The following is a 19,054-nucleotide window of genomic DNA, read 5'->3' on the forward strand; positions in this document are numbered from 1 at the left end:
CATTGAATGGCAGAGCAGGCTCGAAGGGCCGAATGGCCTACTCCTATCTTCTATGTTTAGGTGCACCAATGTCTGTTCTTGCTCAGACCAGCAACGACGCTTTGACCACGCTCGATCAGCTCTGATGGACGGGTCACATTGTCTGCATGCCCGATACGAGGCTCCCAAAAGAAGCGCTCTACTCGGAGCTCCGGCACTGCGAGAGCCCCAGGTGGGCAGAGGAAACTCAAGGACGCCCTCAAAGCCTCCTTGAAGTGTAACATCCCTGGCCCAAGACCGCACAAAGTGGAGAAGCACCCGGGAAGGTGCCGAACACCTCGAGTCTCTTCGGGAGCAAGCGGCAGCAGCAGAAAGAGCACACGCCAACCCAAGCACCCCGCCCCTTCAACCACTGTCTGCCCCACCTGTGACAGACTGTAGGTCCTGCATTGGACTCATCAGTCACCTGAAAACTCATATTTTTTAATGTGGAAGCAAGTCATCCTCGGTTCCGAGGGACTGCCTAAGAGAAGAGGCTGACTGACCTGGTATAGGGCAATGGTTTTCAAATTTTGAGGGCTTCAGTTAAAATATTGACACCTTTTTGTTGTAACCAAGGACTGCAACTAGCAACTTTTTTTTTTTTAAACAATTGTATTTACAGAAGCAAAATACATGCTAGTAAGTCAACAAATGGCTGTGATTCACAACAACAACTTGCCTCTAATGTAGTAAAATGTCCCAAGGCACTTGACAGGAATGCTATCCGCAAACAACTGGGAGCCCAGGGCCCTCCATTGAACAGCTGATAACCAGGATTTACAGAAGTTAAAAGAAATACTTGCATTTATATAGCACCTTTCACGACCACCAGACATCTCAAAGCACTTTACAGCCAATGAAGAACTTTTGACGTGTAGTCACTGTTGTAATGTGGGAAACGCAGCAGCCAATTTGTGCACAGCAATCGCCCACAAACAGCAATGTGATAATGACCAGATAATCTGTTTTTGTTATGTTGATTGAGGGATAAATATTGCCCAGGACACTGGGGAATAACTCTCTTTGGAAATAGTGCCATGGGATCTTTTACGTCCACTTGAGAGCAGACGGGGCCTCTGTTTAACGTCTCATCCAAAAGACAGCACCTCTGACAATGCAGCACTCCCTCAGCACTGCCCTGGAGAGTCCGCCTAGATTTTTGTGCTCGAGTCCCTGGAGTGTGACTTGAACCTAGAGGTGAGAGTGGCTGACACTGCAGTTAACCAGCCTGGTCCTGTATCAAACTGATGGTGCCAATGTAATGTATTTAAAGGAAACTGGAAGAGTAATGGTTTGCTGTGTTCGTGAGCTGAGTTGCAATGTATACATATCTGATCTTTAACAGTGATTACAAGAGCATTTTGGGATACCGTGAGGTTCTGAAAGGTGCCGTATAAATGAAAGTTCTTGTGGTATGATGCGCTGTGCTAACTGCAATAGCAGCTAGGCTTGTGGTAGAGCTAGGGTTGAGTATAGCTTTTACAAGGTCAAATGGCGGGGGGGGGGGGTGGTAACTTAGAACTGCAGCAGTATATCATGACCTTCTTTTGAGGTGTAAGACATTTTGTGTTCATTGATCATGAGGGCCACTTGCACTGTTGGCTTTTACCTTCCTATTGGCTGGCTATCTATACTAAATACGCCCTTAATCTAATTGAGTAATGGGTGTACTATAATCTTGCAACAGTCCAACTGAGAACTTGGGGCTGAGTAGTGCATCCACAATTAAACGCATGAAGATAAAAGCAGATTGGGTTTGGCAGTGCTGTATCTAACCACACCTGTAGTGGGTTGCAGGTGCACTGACTGACTGAAGTACTTTGACCATATCCTAACTCTCATCCAAGTCCTGTTCACCCATCACCCTGTGCTTGCTGGTCAACATTGGCTCCAAGTCTGGTACTACCTTGATTTTAAAATTCTCATCCTTGTTTTCAAATCCTTGCATAGCCTCACCCCTCGCTATCTCCGTAACCACCTCCAGCCCTACAACCCTTGATCTTCGTTACTCCAATTCTGGCCTTGTGCACATCCCTGATTTAAAAAAAAAAAAAATTGCTCCACCATTGGTGGCTGTGCCTTCAGCTGCCTGGGCCCCAGGCTCTGGAATTCCCTTCCTAAACCCCTCTTGCCTAAAACCTACCTTTTTGAAGCATCCTGGGCTGTTTTACTGCGTTTAAAGATGCTATATACAAGAAACTCTCATTTAAACGGCACCTAAATATCTGGTATTCTCTGTTAACCGGCAAAATTCATACTCCGAAAACAACACCTTAATAACCAGAAATGTTGCCGAGTCTGAGTCTCCCACGGTGGCCAAGTTGGTCAGTGGGGGTAATTCTCCAAACTGCCACTACTCGGCTTCTTGGCGCTGTCAGGAGTCGGAACACCTCCATCCCCCTGTAACAGGAGTCTGACTCTCTCCAATTCCCACTGATTTGTTTTAAACTAGGAAGTTTTGGTGTGGCAGGTTTTGTCAAGTGATGCAGGAAAGGGAGTGTTAGATACTGACTCAGGTGCTGACTCGTTGCTGTTGCATTTGTAGATGTCTGGATTGGCACTGTGATTTGTGCTACTTTTTAGTCATCAGAATTCGGGGCACATCTCTGTCAAACATGCTTTTATTTTTGGACCAGCCTGCCTAGTTGCTAATGAAGGTACTGGTAGTGAGGGCAGTGCAGCTAGTGAATTTGGCAAAATGGCTGCCGATTACATTTGTACTGAAAGCTGGTGTTTCAAGCTCTTGTTCATATACTGAAAGCACAGATAAAGTACACACTTGTATGCTATATTAAGCTGCAGGAAAGTGCATGTCTCTGATCGGAGTAGAATTGGAACCAGTTGGGTGCCAGCAGAATGCAAATGAAGTCCAGTGACTAAGCTTAGTTTTGAAAGGTTTGTTTTAACCTAGTAGATATAATTTTAAAGTTTGTACATTTGACTTTTCTCCCGTGGCTGGATTGAGGTAAAACTGTTACATGTTAGATTGGCAGTCCCTGTGGGGACCCCCCCCGCTCTGTTGCTGGTGGTGGAGAAATGTGATGGCAGCATCATGACTTGCTGTCTTTAGGCACACCCTGTGATATTTTTTTCCTGTATCACTTAAAACATTTTTGTGCATCATGTAACTGGCATGCAATTAATATTCAATTTGTCATGAGTTCTACACATTTTCAAACACTTTGTCACACATCCTCATGGAAATTGGGTGTGGCTTAAAGTAAGATGGCAAAATACTGCAGATGCTGGAAATCCAAAATAACAGAAAATGCTGGAAAAACTCAGCAGGCCAGGCAACATCCGTGGAGAGAGAAATAGAGTCGACGTTTCGGGTGAACCCTTTTTTCAAAGTTTTGAAAAGGGGTTCACCCGAAACGTCGACTCTAATTTCTCTCCACGGATGTTGCCTGGCCTGCTGAGTTTTTCCAGCATTTTCTGTTATTGTGGCTTAAAGTAAGTTTACTTGTAGGAAAACTTGCGGCAACTGTGCAGCCGCAAGTAAGTGGCTCGCCATTTGTAGAGCGGAGCCTGCCTGCCTGCGGCCAGAACCAAGTGGCAGCCTTCTGTTTCACTGTAGTGTTCTGCCCCTGAAGCTGAAGAATGAAACTACCTTTAGGGGTGGTACCCGACTCTGGCACTGACTGATGCAGTGCAGTTATACACTGTTACATCAATCATGCAGTTGTATGCCAGCCCAATCTAGATCTTGGGCTTGAATGATTTTGTAAAATTCTAATGAATACATGGAGGCCTAATGTTGTGGCTGGTTACTGATGACTATAACTTGCAAATGTTCATTTCCTTGTCCACCCATGTGCTTTGTGTTCTCCTGCAGTGTTTCAGTGTAACTGTAGTGGTCAGCTGTTTACAATTCTACACTTGAGAGCAGATTTATACCTTTATTAATGTTTGGGATAACTTCAACAACAAAATCCTGCTGGGAGACCTGAGCAACATTTTATTTGCCAAAAGGGATATTGTGCTACTGTATTAGGAACAGGAGTAGGCCATTCAGCCCCTTGATCCTGTTCTCTCATTCATTCTGGACCTCCACTCCATTTAACTGCTGTTGCTCTATAATCCTTGATGCCCTTGCCTTTTAAATATTAAAATCTGTTGATCTCGGTCTTTCAAAGCTGCCCTCCTTGGCATCTAGTAGATCATCAAAGAGGCTTTGATTCTGGCAGGCCATTGAACTCTGGAGGATGATCTTGCTGAACTGTCTCCAAGCACTTTCCAGCATTGGCCACTAGCTAATGTGACTTGGAACCCATTTTTTTTTGTCTTTTATATACTCCGCTAGGGGTACGGAGACTGGAACCTATTGCAGCAATCTTATCGCTACCCTGGTTGACATTTGCAAATTGCAGACAAATAATCAAATCTCTGGCTTCCCCCCCCCCGCCCCAAACCGTGCTAATTTTTCTCTTGTGCTTATAACTGAAAATACAATAGTCAGCATGGATTTCAAAATGGAAAATCATGCCTGACCAACCTTTATTGAATTCTTTTAAGTAATTAAGTAGACAAGGGTAATGCAGTAATTTTACTTGGGGTTTTCAAAAGGCCTTCGATAAGATGCAGCATAGATTCATGACTTGGGCCGGAGAATGTGGAGTCGGGGGGCAAGTAGCCGAATGGATTGCAAGCTAGCTACAAAGAGTATGGGGTTAGAGGTAGTTACTTGGACTGGCAGAAGGTAGGAAGCGGTATTCCACAGGGATCGGTGCTGGGACCACTTCACCATATTTGGACTCTGGAATCAGAAGTACAATTTTAAAATGTGCAGATGTCACCAAATTTTGCAGTATAGTTAGTCTTCCTCAATATTGTGACAAAATATAGCACATTAATAAAGTTGCCGAATGGGTGTAATTGGCAAATTAATTTCATAGTTAAGTGTGAGGTGGTGCATTTTGGTAGAAGGAATAATGAGGCCATATACTCCTTGGAAAATCCGTCTCAATGGGGTAGAGGAGCAACCGGATCTAGGGGTACAGATTCACAAATCATTTAAAAGTAGCAACACAGATTAACAAATTAAAACCAAGTACTGGTTCAATTCTAGAGGAATAGAAGAGAGGTTATAAACTTGTATCGAACTTTGGTTAGACCACACTTAAGAGAACGGTATACAGTTCTGGTCTCCAGATTTGAAAAAAGAATTGAGGCACTGGGGAAGGTGCAAAAAAGATTTACAAGGATGGTGCCAGAGCTGAGGTTATAATTATCAAACACTGACCCGGCTGGCAATCTTTTCTCTAGAAAAGAGAAGGGTGACCTGATAAATGTCTTTAGGTTTTGGTAGGATAGACTTGCCACTTGAGGGGATCATAAATATAAATTCAGCAGAAACTTCTTTATCCAGAGAGTGGTTAGAATGTGGAACTTGCTACCACATGGATTAGTTGCGGGCGGATAGCATAAATGCATTTAAGGGGAAGCTAGATAAGTACAAGAAACTTGTTTTTTTTTTATCCGGGGCCGGTGTGGTGCAGGTTGATCAAAGTCCGGATTACAGAGAGCTCCGGTTGCACGGCCACAGGTGCAGGAACCCCAGTTACACGGCCACAGGTGCAGGAACCCCAGTTACACGGCCACAGGTGCAGGAACCCCAGTTACACGGCCACAGGTGCAGGAACCCCGGTTACACGGCCACAGGTGCAGGAACCCTGGTTACACGGCCACAGGTGCAGGAACCCTGGTTACACGGCCACAGGTGCAGGAACCCTGGTTACACGGCCACAGGTGCAGGAACCCCGGTTACACGGCCACAGGTGCAGGAACCCTGGTTACACGGCCACAGGTGCAGGAACCCCGGTTACACGGCCACAGGTGCAGGAACCCCAGTTACACGGCCACAGGTGCAGGAACCCCAGTTACACGGCCACTAATACATAGTAAAACTTACCTGAACCTACTCCTGAATTTTGCCGGTTGAGATTTCTGGATATTTAGGTGCCGGTTAGGAGTTTCCTGTACATGAGGGGAAAAAGGAATAGGGTATGCTGGTGGGAGGAGGAGGCTCGTGTGCAGCATTGGGCTGTATGACTTGTTTCTGTGCTGTAAATTCTATAACTTATTCCTAGCTGAGAGATAGGTTTGCAAGTGCTGCTAACATTCTGGTTTAAGCTTGCTCTTTGAATGTTGCTTGGCTGTTTCTAGGAGGGACAGCACCAGCCTTGTACTTAAGCCAGTGTTCACCAATGCTTCATACATCTTTCCAGGATGAGTTGCTGGATAGCACTCTGGAGCAGGAAGTTTGGCTTTCTACCCTCTTGACCGCCCCCTGGCTGTGAGCTCGAGCTGCGAATTCAGTCTGGGACCTTTGTCTATTTAGTTCTGCTGCTCATGGGGTAGATTTGCTGAGCCATTAGTGAGTCTCACCTGGCAACCTTCTAGCCCACATGCCTTGGTGCTACCAGAGACAATTCCTTTACCTACTAGGCCATTGCAAAGTTGGTTCACTTTAAATTAAATGTACCGTACAATGCTTGTAGTTGGCAAAGGCAGAATGACGAACTTAGTTAAATTGAAACCCTCCCAAAAGAATGGGCTTGCTTTCAAAGAATGTAAAGAGCCAGTCGGGTGAGTTCAAAAATAATAGGTTGGGTTGTGGTCAACAGTAGTTCAGAACCTCTAAGTGGTACCTTGATATAGTAAAGTTTGTGACTAGTTTTGGTTGTAATCTAAGCTTGGTTTGAGACCAAGGTTTTTTTTTTTTCATTGGCCATGTCGCTAACATGTCCAGCAGTTATTGCCCATCCCGAGTTGACCTCGAAGGTGCTGGTGAGCCTTGAACCGCTGCGGTCTGCGCAATAAAGATACTATAACCGTGCGTTTGGATCGGAAGTTCCTGGATTTTGACCCAGCAACTATGAAGGAATGGCTTGTGTCTAAGTTAGGATGATTGTGACTTGGGGGTGATGGTGTACCCATGCATCCCTGACTTTCTTGAGGGTATTTCATTTTATTAACCAGGCTCTTGTGAAAACTAAATGTGAATCTGAATTTTAACTTTTTTCTTTTTGCTTTTGAAATTGGAGATTAGATAGAGAGGCAACTTTGAAGTTCCCACGTCTTGCAATGTAAGAAAGATACCCATAATACTGTTGGCTGAAGAGGTGTTTGGTGTGCTCATTCACAATTCACAATTCAAATCGCTTTATTGGCATGATAAGTTACATCTTATGTTGCCAAAGCATCAAAATACATTTATGGTTTACCACACAAACGCAGTTCTATTCATACAGTGTATAAACAGGTATATCCCTGAGTGTATAAATATACATTCGCATTGTTTATATATATATTCTTTTCTTAGTTTACTGGTTGGCTCTCTGTTCATGGCAAGCTGTAACATAGTGTGCCGCCAGTGTTATACAGCTTCTCTCCTCTCCCAGTAGGAATGGGAGTTTTTGGTTGTCATTCAGATTTCTGAAATCAGGGCATATTTGTGAGAATTTTTGGTAGAAATTCTCCCTGATGCCCTGATATTTTCCACAAGCTGTGAGGAAGTGCATCTCTGTCTCCACCACTCCCTGACTGCAGTGCGAGCATATCCTGTCCTCTCTTGGCAGACTGGTCTGCCTGTGTCTGCCTTTTTCGATCGCTAGGCTATGTTCGCTAAGTCTGTACCTTCCCTTGTATTGTTTTAGCTCCCAGACCCTTGATACTTGGCCTCTATGCTTGCATGAGGTGTTTGTAATGGGCTTTTGTTTGGGGGTGGTGTGGGTAGAAGGTACTGAACCTGTATATTAATATACCTCCGCCCTTCCTAAAATATTCGTGTAGCTTAACATGATGGTTACAAGTTTTTAGGGTCTTGTGTGGGAGGTTTTTTTTAAACTGGTGCTGGTCACTTCTTCTGTAAAGACTGAAATGTGTTGCAGTTGTGCCTCTAACCTCTTCAAAGGTAGACCAAGAAAACACTTGGCGATGAGGCCAGATGTGAATTAGTCAGTGGGCATTCACCAACAGTTATGATTGGACATGCTTGCTTGCTTGCTTCAATCGTACAACTTGTGTAATACAAACATCCCTGTCTCAGCAGGCCATCGTGCTTGATTAAACATTATTTTGAGCAATGCTCCTGCATGCTGAGTCTGGCGTGCTGGCTCTTGCAGCTTTGTTTCCTGAATTTCCAAAGCCTAACTCCAGCACAGTCTTATGGAAACTAAGTTTTTTTTTCATGCTCTAGGCTACTGGAAGTTGGAAATGTCTTATCTAATTAATGGTCGCAGTGCAATAAAATAATCTTGCTGGTATCTGATACTGGCTCGGTGTCAAATTTTTGTCTTTCAATACTCCTGTGAAGTGCATTGGGACGTTTTACTACGTTGAATGCGCTATATAAATTGTTGTTTAAACAGAAATCCATGTTTATAAACTTGATCAGATATCTTGCCGCACTGGCTTTAAAAAAAAAAAAAAAAAAAAAAAATCCACAAGACAAATTAGAAATCCTAACTTAACTGGTGTAATTTGCTTCCTCTATTGTGCAAAGAAAATGAGACACTTGGTGACTCTAGATAATGTAAATGTGGAACTTGCCGTACAATGATTTAATGTGCTTTTGTGGTAGAGCAGCTGGTGACTGTTTCTAAACTAACTTTTATGCTAAGGTTCAGAAGTTTGTAGATGGTGACCTGATCAACCGCATGTATTGTTTGAGGATCTCCCCACCATCTTCCCCCCCCCCCCCGGGGGGGGGGCAGGGCAGTGAGTTGACTTGCACATAACGCAACCTGCTGTATGCTAGTTATCGTCTGAAGCCACTTAATGCCCTGCCCAACACTTTGTAAAACAATTGTATAAAGATCCAAATGGTTGTGGGCACTCTGTTCGTTCCCTTCAGATTAAGTGGTTTGTACATATTGTTTCTGGACGTGAGATTATTTCCTCCATCCTGAGCTTTACATTTATATAAAGCCAGTTTGATGCATAGTTCCAGTTCTACTTGATGGGCATTTTTAAGTACCTAGATATCATGTTAGATTCTTGTAGTGTGACCTCCCCTGAAACAAGAATGTGGGTTGGCAATTGCAGAATTCCTTTTTTTTTTAAGGAGACTCTTAAGGCAACAGGGATTGTAGCAGAACCACACCAGCAAAGGTGTAAGCAGGTTGCCTCTTCAAAGAAGAATGGTTTCAGGGATTAGAAAAGTGGAGCAGACTAGTGCAAATTTTCAACTTTTAACCTTGCACTCAAATGTTAAAATATGCAATGAATTATTTGCACCCTGGGCAGAGCCTGTCTGCTGTATTTGGTTTGTAGTCAATTCTCAGCTCCTGCAATGCTCTCTTTTTCTCCCCCCCCCCCCCCCCCCACATACAGGGAACTTGTGCTATCCGGCACTGACTGGACCGAGCTGTTGCCGTCCCATCAAAACTGCCGGACAAACCAGCGCTAATGTTTCAACATACGGAGCTCAAAATCTCCATATCTGGCAACAAACCCTGTTGACAGCTTCTAAACAGTCGGCCGTACCTTGCAAGCGTCTCTAGCTTAGCAACAGCTTCAGCAAGACCTTGCGGAGCCTGACTGGTGGGGAAAAAACCTAACGAAACGGCTCCTGATTTTTGCCGGTGGCTCGAGCATTCCGGACAGTTGACCTCCGGATAAACCAAAGTTTCCTGTACTCTTTTGTACTACTGGTTCCCTAATGTACTTTGTGGAAGGGAACCTGCCACCCCTACCTGATCTGATCACCTTGTCACTTGCAGTCCCATATTGGCTGACACTCAACGCCCTCTGCAATAAATGCTGGCTTGCCAGTGTTGTTCATGTCCCAAGAACAAATAAAATAAAAGCTGTTTAGCATGCAAACAATAAGATGACTTGTGCCAAACTGGGCCTCTGCCAGTTCTAATATGATCTATCTTTTTCAGATACTGTAATACATTAGCTACAGTGTGAAGGTGGAAACTCAAAGTGACGTACAACTATGCAGACTATTAAATGTGTTGTAGTTGGTGATGGTGCTGTTGGTAAAACCTGTCTCTTAATCTCCTACACAACAAACAAATTTCCATCAGAGTACGTTCCCACGGTAAGTGAAAAGTCTGTGTTCCTAGGTGGCTATGGTATGTACAATCTGCTTTATAACATCAAGGGAATTAAATTGGTATTGATTTTGTTCTCAATTAACCTGCAACATACAACAGTTGGTAGCAATGAAGGCTAAACAAGCTTCTGAAATCCAGTTGTCAGTGGCAGGCATGTGGATTTTGTAGCTGTAATCCTCCATATGGTACCAACCTCCAGTGTGGCATTTCCAATGCATTTGTTTCAGGAAATTGACCTCTGGGCTGATGGTAGAAGCTGGTCTCTAATGCTGCTGTGTAATGCAGGGATCCAGAGTGCAAATGCCAGGATCCATTCCCCACATTTTCTTAAACTGGTTCTCTAATCTGCCCATTCATAGATCTGTGTTTTCTCAATCAACTCTGAGAACTTGGTCCCCTTTATGGTAGTGAGGGAAAAATGTCTGCCTTCAACTAGACTTGCATTCCCATAAATCTTCCATGGGCGGTGCGAAGGTCTAGTGTTGTCAAAGATGCGCTGGGGATCGTGTGTGATACTAGAGGATGTTTTGGCTACTTGATCATTTTAGATGGTCTTGTCCTTGTACTCTGCTACGTCATTTAGAATTGTTTCATCACATGATATTCAAGGATGACTGCGCCATCAATTGTTTGCCACAGCAGACTATTAAATGGTGAACTAGTACAACTGTACATTAAGTTCTAATGGATCAACAACACATTTCTGCTTCTGTACATTATGGTTCTAATGTTTTGAAGTGAGCTGAATGTATAGTGGAAAAAGTAAGCTTGGATTTGAGGATGAGGCTTATTGGTCAAATGCACTTATATCCATATAGTTAAGTATAAATGTGGGTCTCCCATACCGCTAGTTCACGATTAAGATTTGCTAGATTTTTATATAACTTCCCTGCCCCCCCCCCCCCCCTCAGTCCAATTCATGCTGCATATTTTCATCCTCTATTGGGTCTTCACACATGACTTCAGTGTTCCATGTTGATGCGATATATATTGTGGCATTCAGCAGCACAGCTGGTGATATTCAAACGATAGCAAAATACTGCAGATGCTGGAAATCCGAAATAACAGAAAATGCTGGCAAAACTCAGCAGGCCAGGCAACATCCACAGATGTTGCCTGGCCTGAGTTTTTCCAGATTTTTTGTTTGGTGATATTCAAAGATGGCCACACCATCACCATCAATTGTTTGTCACGGCAGAACGTGTAGCTTCTTTAGAAGATGAGCAAGCATCACCTTTCTGCCTTCGTGTTAATTCTTGTGCTGAGTAATGTGGGAATATCACTTCTTTGTTGGCCAAGGCCCATCCAAAGTCCCAAGGTGATTCTTGCCTAGCCCTGTTCGCTTAAATCCGGATGTCCTGATCTGAGCAGATATTGGTTCACTCCCAACACTACTAAGCCTTGGAAGAGATTTGCCTTGTGTTTTCAATTTTCTTTACATTTCAGACACCAAAACCTCCAGTAGAAACTTTATTTGTGGAACCAGTTTGAATCCCGTTCCCATGCCTGGGCAAGCAGTTTTTGGTTGAACACTGATGTAGTTATCACTAGTTTGGCATTTCAAACGAGTGGATCTTGAGAATAAAATGGAAACCTTAATGTTTTGATTCATGGAATTCTTAAAGAACCGACTGTCATTTGAATTTGTTCACATTTGTAAATAAAGCTGCGTCTCGTCAACAGTATGTTATATATTCACACGCGTCCCTAATGTAAACTTCCTTTATCGCATCTTTCACAATACGTACAATCATGTCTTTCTCGCAACAGTGTCCACTGTACCCAGATCTTGCGTAGTTATGTTTTAACCAGCTTGCTTTTTACTAAGTCTCCCACTGTGGTTAATGGGAATCCTGGCCTTTGGGTTTAAAAATTCTGGTTTTTAAATAGTTTTCATCCCACTGTTGACCTGTGTAAATTTGAGGTGATTTAATATCTTCAAGATGAAAGATTGATGGAAGTTGTCCATTGTTTGTGTTGGTAATTGCCTGGGGCACTAGTAAAATTTAAAGCTGGGTGTACATTGCCAACATAAACTGTTGGACAGTATAAGGGGGAAGCGAGGTAATTACATGAGGGAGAAAGGAATCGAAGGTTGTGCTGCTAGGGTTAGGTGAAGTAGGGCGGGAGGATGCTCGTGTGGAGCAAAATCCACATGGCCTGTTTCTGTGCTGTAAAGTCTATGTATAAGTAGATTTGTGAGACTAGATGTGCTTCTGGAGTGAATGAGTAGGTGAGGTTATGATTGGATTAGTTGATCTCCTGTGGCATTACCCATGGTCAACACCGTGCAGTATTCAGCTAAATGGGTTTAGTGGATGGGGCAGTAATTGGAGCTGGGCGAGGGAATGGCAGCAAAGAGGAGGAAAGTACTTGCCCTGGGTGGGGTGGGGGGTATCTAAATTTAATTTCAAACTTGGTTGAGTTTGCTCAGTGGGTTTTACACTGAGGTTTTTAATTGTTTTCTCACCACTTCTTTCCCCCAACAAAACTCCATTCTGTACAATTTTTGTGCTGGTTGAAACTGGCAACTCGAGTATGGAGTGGAAAATGTGTGGTGCGGGGAAAGAGGTAAAAATGTTAGTGGGAGAGGGGCTAGTGCGGGGGACTGGGTTGCAATTCACTAAATTATGGGTGGTTTGCAGAGTCTAATCTTTTGCATAGGCCAGGGATTGAAGCTTGCTTCAGTATTATTGGGAAGCTTTGTGGCTGTGATAATTGGGAAGCATGGAGAGTTCAGGAGTCTCAGCAGTTTAGTGAACATTATTATGGGTATGTTTGAGTACAAAATAGGATTATTAGGCTTGCATGCATTTAATTAAAAAAAAACTCTGCTTTCATTTAGCAATTGAGTTTGCCTGCAGAGTGCACTGGTGCAGTACCATCCAGTGGTTAGGGTGTGCAATTGACATGTTTGAATAGCCAGGCAGGATATGCTGATTGTTTCAGGTAATTGCAATAAGACTAGATTACATATCACACTCCACCTATAAGCAAAACAAGCAGTAGAATGTTGCAACCCACTTATTTCTAACATCAATGTGCTCTGGCTTAACTACTTTTTTCCTGTTGCTTAAACTCTTGGCACTCCGGTGTGACTAGTTACCTGAGTTATTGGAATATTTTAAACATCAAATAGGTGACTAACTCTTAAATTCCACCCCCTCTACATTTACTCACCCCCTCTACATTTACTCAATCAGAATAGTTTCATCCATAGTAAAGTCTTCTGAATTTTGTTCGAGGTACTGATTTGCTTTCAATGCATTGTTGCATCATTTGGAAAGTGCTACGTGCAAATGAAGGAATCTCACTGTAGGGCATTGTGATTTCTACTTTCAGGAGCCCTGGGGCAAGGAGGTGACTGATATTCTAAATCTGGTTCTTGCAGCCTTTACTCAGTTGCCAATTAGTGACGAGCTAAATGGCTCACGGCTGCTCTTCTGACTATGTAGACTGCGGTGTGGCGGGGTTTTCAGTTGCACAAGTCTCAATGTTGCCAATAACTTGCTGATCTTTATACTCTGTTTTTGCAGGTATTTGATAACTATGCTGTAACAGTTATGATTGGAGGTGAACCATATACCTTAGGACTGTTTGACACTGCAGGTAAGAGGGGTTGCCTAAAATGAACTTGAGGGATAGGCTCAAGTTTACTGTAACTTGTTTGTGCATTGCCTCGAGTTCCAGATGTCTGAGCAGGGAAATAACCTTGGTCACTAAGATTGAAGTGGCAGACTATTTATACTATGGGTTTAGGGTCTGGCTATTAAGTGGGAGGAGGGCAGGTGAATGCAATAATACTAGCTTGTATGTTGTATGGCTTAATATTTAGTCTTGCGTACTGGTGACTAATCAAAAGCACTTTGTCCTAATGTATACAAGAAAATATTACTGGAAATCTTGACTAATTCATTGTAAATAGGTTGGGCTTGTAGCCTCAAGGCTTAATGCTATTGCATGGCTTTTCCACTGGAGGCTTTTAGCAGGAGCAGAAAAATAACTTGCTATAAAAATGCACCTCCAACTACTTTGCTGGGTTTGCACAGCTAGTTGGGTAGATATACTAGTGATTGGGTGTGATTTCTTTTGTGATTGTCTTTTACTAAATGTGGTAATCCTACAAGTCTAAACTTTTGGATGTTATTAATGGCACTTGGTAATTTTTTATTATAATGCAGCCAAATTTCTGGCTTATCTTGCATTTTAGGAGTGAGGAAAGATCTTTTAGCAGAATTAGCTCCCCTTTGGTCCTGGTTTTGGGAAGCACCAGTAAAGCTTTGAGATTTTTTGCATATCTTGTGAATTACTAACTAAATTAGCTGGGGCTGAAAAATATAGTTGATGTGCAACCTCGTTCTTGGTTTCAAATTGGCCCTTTTGTTTCCCATTTGAAAGGTGGAGGAAGCCAAGTAATTTCTCAAACTTAACACTATTTTATTTGGAGTGACCCCAGGAGTTGTGTTCAGTCCCTGTCAACAGATTTGTGCATCAACTACGTGTAAACTCCTGGGAACTGCATTTCTCAACTTGGAAAGAGGCGGGCATACTGCGAATGAGACTTTGTTTTCAAATGGTTATTAGAAATATGACTTCGAGCTTATTGACAGTGCATTGTACCCTTAACCGAGCGATTGACTTGGTCCTAGTACAAAAGCAAAATACTGCGGATGCTAGAAATCAAAAACCGAAAATGCAGGAAATACTCAGCTGGTCAGGCAGCATCTGTGGCGAGAGAAACAGTTGACCTTTCAGGCCGATGACCTTTCAGCAGTTCAGACTATTATTTACCTTTGGTAAATCACCATCCCATTCCCTATTGTCTTGGAAGTTTGTTTCAGCCTGTGGGGTTGAAGTTCAGTTACAGCACACTATGCATCAAAGGGCTTTTTCAAGCACTCGGCATATTGGTATGTAAAACAAGGAACTACTAGTATTAAAACTTCAAGTCAAAATTGGGGCTAGCCTTTGGTATTTAATACTCTGTAGGAGAACAACCTTTTTTGGTATATTTGGCAGACTGGGTGGCTAGTTTCTTTAACAATATATAGTGCACATGTTGATGCTAATGCAGTTAATAGTGTACACCAATATCTCTAACTTGGTGCTTGAGGTCTTCAACTTCCCAAATTACTAATTTGTTCAAAGGGTGAAAGTTGGTGAAAGCTCAGCCATTTGATGTGATCTCTTGTAGCTGCTCGATAATGTTGGCTAGTGCAGTTTATGGAGATCTACAAGTCCTTGCACAGGTGCTGGGGTCTGCAACTTCCGGTTGAAAATCCAGTGTTTTCTCCTCTCCCTCGTTTCTGTTTTGCTAAGCAGTTTGGCAGTTTTTGACTTGGAACCTAAATTTATCTCCAGGTCAGGAAGATTATGACCGATTACGACCACTGAGCTATCCACAGACTGATGTTTTCCTTGTGTGCTTTTCTGTTGTGTCGCCATCTTCATTTGAAAATGTTAAAGAAAAGGTTTGTACCCTTCAGTCCTGACTGAAATTTCTACTTGGCACTGTTCCTCAGTTAAAACACATTAGCTGCATTTTTTAATTATTTCAATCTGAAAACCCTAGTTCATTCTACATTAGTTGCCTGATGATCCACCCTTTTTCTAGTACAGAAGACAGGCCTCTGTTACTGGTCCTCTGCTTCTCCACCAGGAGACATGAGTGGGCTAGAGTGACTGAACGATCTTTTCTGCTGCACTTCCCTCAAGCAGTGACTCCCTCACCTAATACTTCCAGGTGTGAGTGCTTGGTTGTTGCCGGCAAGGCCAAGTTCCCCAGAGAAGATGGTTTGGCCACTACTTTGAACTGCTGCAGTATTCTCTTGTAGTGGTTTGCTAGTCCCCTTCAGAGGGCAGTTAAGAGTCAGTTATGTTGGTGTGGGACTAGAGTCAAATGGGCTGGACTGGGTTTATAAAAAAAAAAAAAAAAACAACAACTTGCATTTATATACTGCCTTTCACAACCACCAGATGTCCCAAAGTGCTTTACAACCAATGAAGTACTTTTTGAAGTGTAGTCATGGTTGTAATGTAGGAAAGGACGCTGGGTTTCCTTCTCTAAAGGACATGGTCAATTGGGTCTTTATGACAGTCTGGCCACTTTTACTGATAGCTTTTTATTTCCAGGTTGTTAAACTGAATTAAAATTCTTAAACTGCTGTAGTGGGATTGAAATTTATATTCTTTGGCTTTCTAGTCCAGTAACATAACCACTAGAACAGTGGTACTCTAGCTTTAACTTGGCAGACCTGTTATTCCATGTGCTCTGGGACTTTAGCCATAGCCAGCCCAGCTGTGGCACATTGATTAAGATTCTATGGTTGTCCCTCCTTTTTGTTGCAGTCTGACGAGAGAAAGCTGGGGCAGGATTGTCCCAGCATCCATCCAGCCAAAAGGCCCTTACAAAACCATAACTGGTCTTGTGTTTTCCTGTGGAAAATTACCTGGCCTTACTGAGCAATAGGTCATGGTGGTGCGATTGGAAATCGGGAGCTTGTATGAGGAATTACAGCTGCAGGACAGACCTGTGCCCCATTTACTGTTACAACAATCTACAAAGGGGCTTGTATGCAAGACATTGGGATTGTGGCCTTTATAACAAACTGCTCCTAAAGCACTGTTGCTCTAGGTTTTGGTCAAATTGTAGTGAACGAACCGCTGCACCATCTAAATGAAGTTGAGAAATGTTCCAATTCTTTTCCCTGATCCTCTCTCTTTTTATAGTGGGTACCTGAGATAACTCACCACTGTCCAAAGACTCCATTCCTGCTGGTTGGGACTCAAATTGATCTAAGAGATGACTCCTCAACCATCGAGAAACTTGCCAAGAACAAACAGAAGCCCATCATCCTGGATAATGCTGAAAAACTGGCCAAGGACCTGAAAGCTGTCAAATATGTGGAGTGTTCTGCTCTGACACAAGTGAGTGCTCAAACTATCCTTCTGCTCTGCAGTAAAACACTGGTTAACCAATCGGGTAACCTGTTCTGAAAGAGGCTTGGTTTTAATGCACATTATCGTCTAGGTTTGAGTATTCTTCGATGGGTGCATACCTAAAAAATTAGTCTTAATCTAGATTTGAGGCTGGAAAGTAAACCTCTTTTGAGAGAGCCTATAAGCAGACTAGTTTTGGCAGTTCAGACTCAAATTTACCCCCTTTGCCATGCAAGGTTATTGTAGTCTGCTGTCACGAGCACCAGAATCTCCTTGCAAGGGGATTTCCTGGTGTCTCAGCATTCGCACTTGCATTGCTCTACCATTGTACTGGCGGTGAGCTAACCTCAGCCTACTTGTGCAATCCAGCAGAGTGTTCAACCGCTCTCTTGCATGACTCCATCTCCCAGCGGTTAAGGTACTGGTTAAGCTGTATGTAGCCCAAATATGACAGTGCATGTGTAAATGCATGCATGTGCAATTGCTTTAAAATCTGAATTAAAAAGCAAAATACTGCAGATGCTGGAAACGCAGTAGGCCAGATGAGTTGCTTTTCAGATGTGAATCTTGTCAGAACTCTGCTATTGCCTGACCTGAAGTTGGTTGGATTGTTTGTTTTGCACATTTATTTTTGTTAATGTTTGATTTATGCATAAATAAAGCTTGTGAACAACTGAATTGCCAATGTCACTTAGCATTAGCAGGATATCCAAGAATGTTCCCATAAAGTGGGGTGAAAAATGAGTCAATTACCTGGTCTGAGACCTCCAGTGAAGTATCTGAACAAATTGTTAAATGAGCTACTAATACAGGAAACTTTTTTTTTATCCGGCACGGATGGGACCGACGTGGTGCCGGTTCATCAAAAATTCTGGATAACCGAAAGCTATAGTAAAAGATACGGAGCTGAGGGCGCGGTATAAAGCAACAAACCCTGTTGCTTACAGCTTCAGAACAATGGCCACAGGTTGCAAGTGTCTCTAGCTTAGCAACAGCTGCAGCCACACCCTTGCACAGCAACAAATGGAGGAAGGCAAGTAATAAAAGTTACCTGAACCTACTCCTGAATTTTGCCGGTTAACTGAGATGTCCGGTTATTTAGGTGCCGGTAAATCAAAGTTTCCTGTAGCATTTATTGCTGAGTTTCGGACCAGAGTGGCAGTTTGAACTATTAGTCATCCACGCAAGTCTTTACTAGTATTTTGAGAAATGTGGGACAGTGACTTAATTGCAAAAAATGAATCCATGAAAATAGAGCTCTATATTCTGTTCCTTTTTTTGAGTTTCTTGAGCAAACTGGGAAACCAGGCCAGTGTCCATTAATTTTAGTTTCTGGTCTGCCAGTTAAATTTATAATAAATGTGGTTGCTGGCTACACCATCTTGCAGATTATAAGATCAGCTTAGATGAAAGCCATTTGATCTCGTCCATCCATAATACCAGCCTTGCCATCTAAATCCTTAATATTTTACCTTGTCCTCCGAATATTGACCTGTTTCAGGATGGCTCATTAGGATATCTAGTTTAAATGGCAATTTTTAACTTGGAAGTTGGTCTATTGTGCAAGCTGTGGCCTGCTTTCACTATTAAAATGACACATCAGCTCTTGTTTTAGTGGATAAACACTTGGGGTTTGCATTTAACCTGTACAGACTAAGATGACTCTGGTTTCAATTCCTGGTCTCTACATTTGCCTGCAGCTAGGGCCAGTAATTGGGACATGTTCCTGTGTTAGAGGGGAGGGGAAAAAAAGATTCTTGAAGTTTCCACTAGATGATCTGTTTGGGTAAATAAATAAATTATACAAGTTGTTTTTGCAGCAGATGGGGTTTCATCTGAATAAGTGGAAGTTTTCTTGTGAAGAAAAACCTAATGGTTATTGGAGGCAATGTTGACCTGAAGTTTGGAGAGGAGGAAGGAGAGTTGAGTCAGACCTCCGTTTCTCCCCCCCCCCCCCCCCCCCCCCAAATTCTACTGCCGTTTAGAGGGGGTTGACAATGAACTCCGCTGCTGATAGCTCCGGCTGC

General features: G+C 42.9%; 1 protein-coding gene across 4 annotated transcripts in view; it reads left to right on the forward strand.

Annotated features, from left to right (window-relative positions):
• The window catches only part of cdc42 (cell division cycle 42), a 36,799-nt gene that overhangs the window by 11,666 nt on the left and 6,079 nt on the right, over nt 1-19,054 (forward strand). For all 4 annotated transcript variants that reach the window (XM_085966883.1, XM_085966879.1, XM_085966882.1 and 1 more), the window contains exons 2-5: nt 9,912-10,072; nt 13,625-13,697; nt 15,450-15,559; nt 16,818-17,015. In XM_085966883.1, the coding sequence (XP_085823009.1) occupies nt 9,968-10,072; nt 13,625-13,697; nt 15,450-15,559; nt 16,818-17,015 (486 nt within the window). In that variant the 5' untranslated portion in view covers nt 9,912-9,967. The remainder of the gene's footprint in view (nt 1-9,911; nt 10,073-13,624; nt 13,698-15,449; nt 15,560-16,817; nt 17,016-19,054) is intronic.

The sequence above is a fragment of the Somniosus microcephalus genome, chromosome 25 (genome assembly GCF_052327205.1).
Source record: "Somniosus microcephalus isolate GS21.2 chromosome 25, FLI_Smic_1.0, whole genome shotgun sequence".
Lineage (NCBI taxonomy): Eukaryota > Metazoa > Chordata > Chondrichthyes > Squaliformes > Somniosidae > Somniosus > Somniosus microcephalus.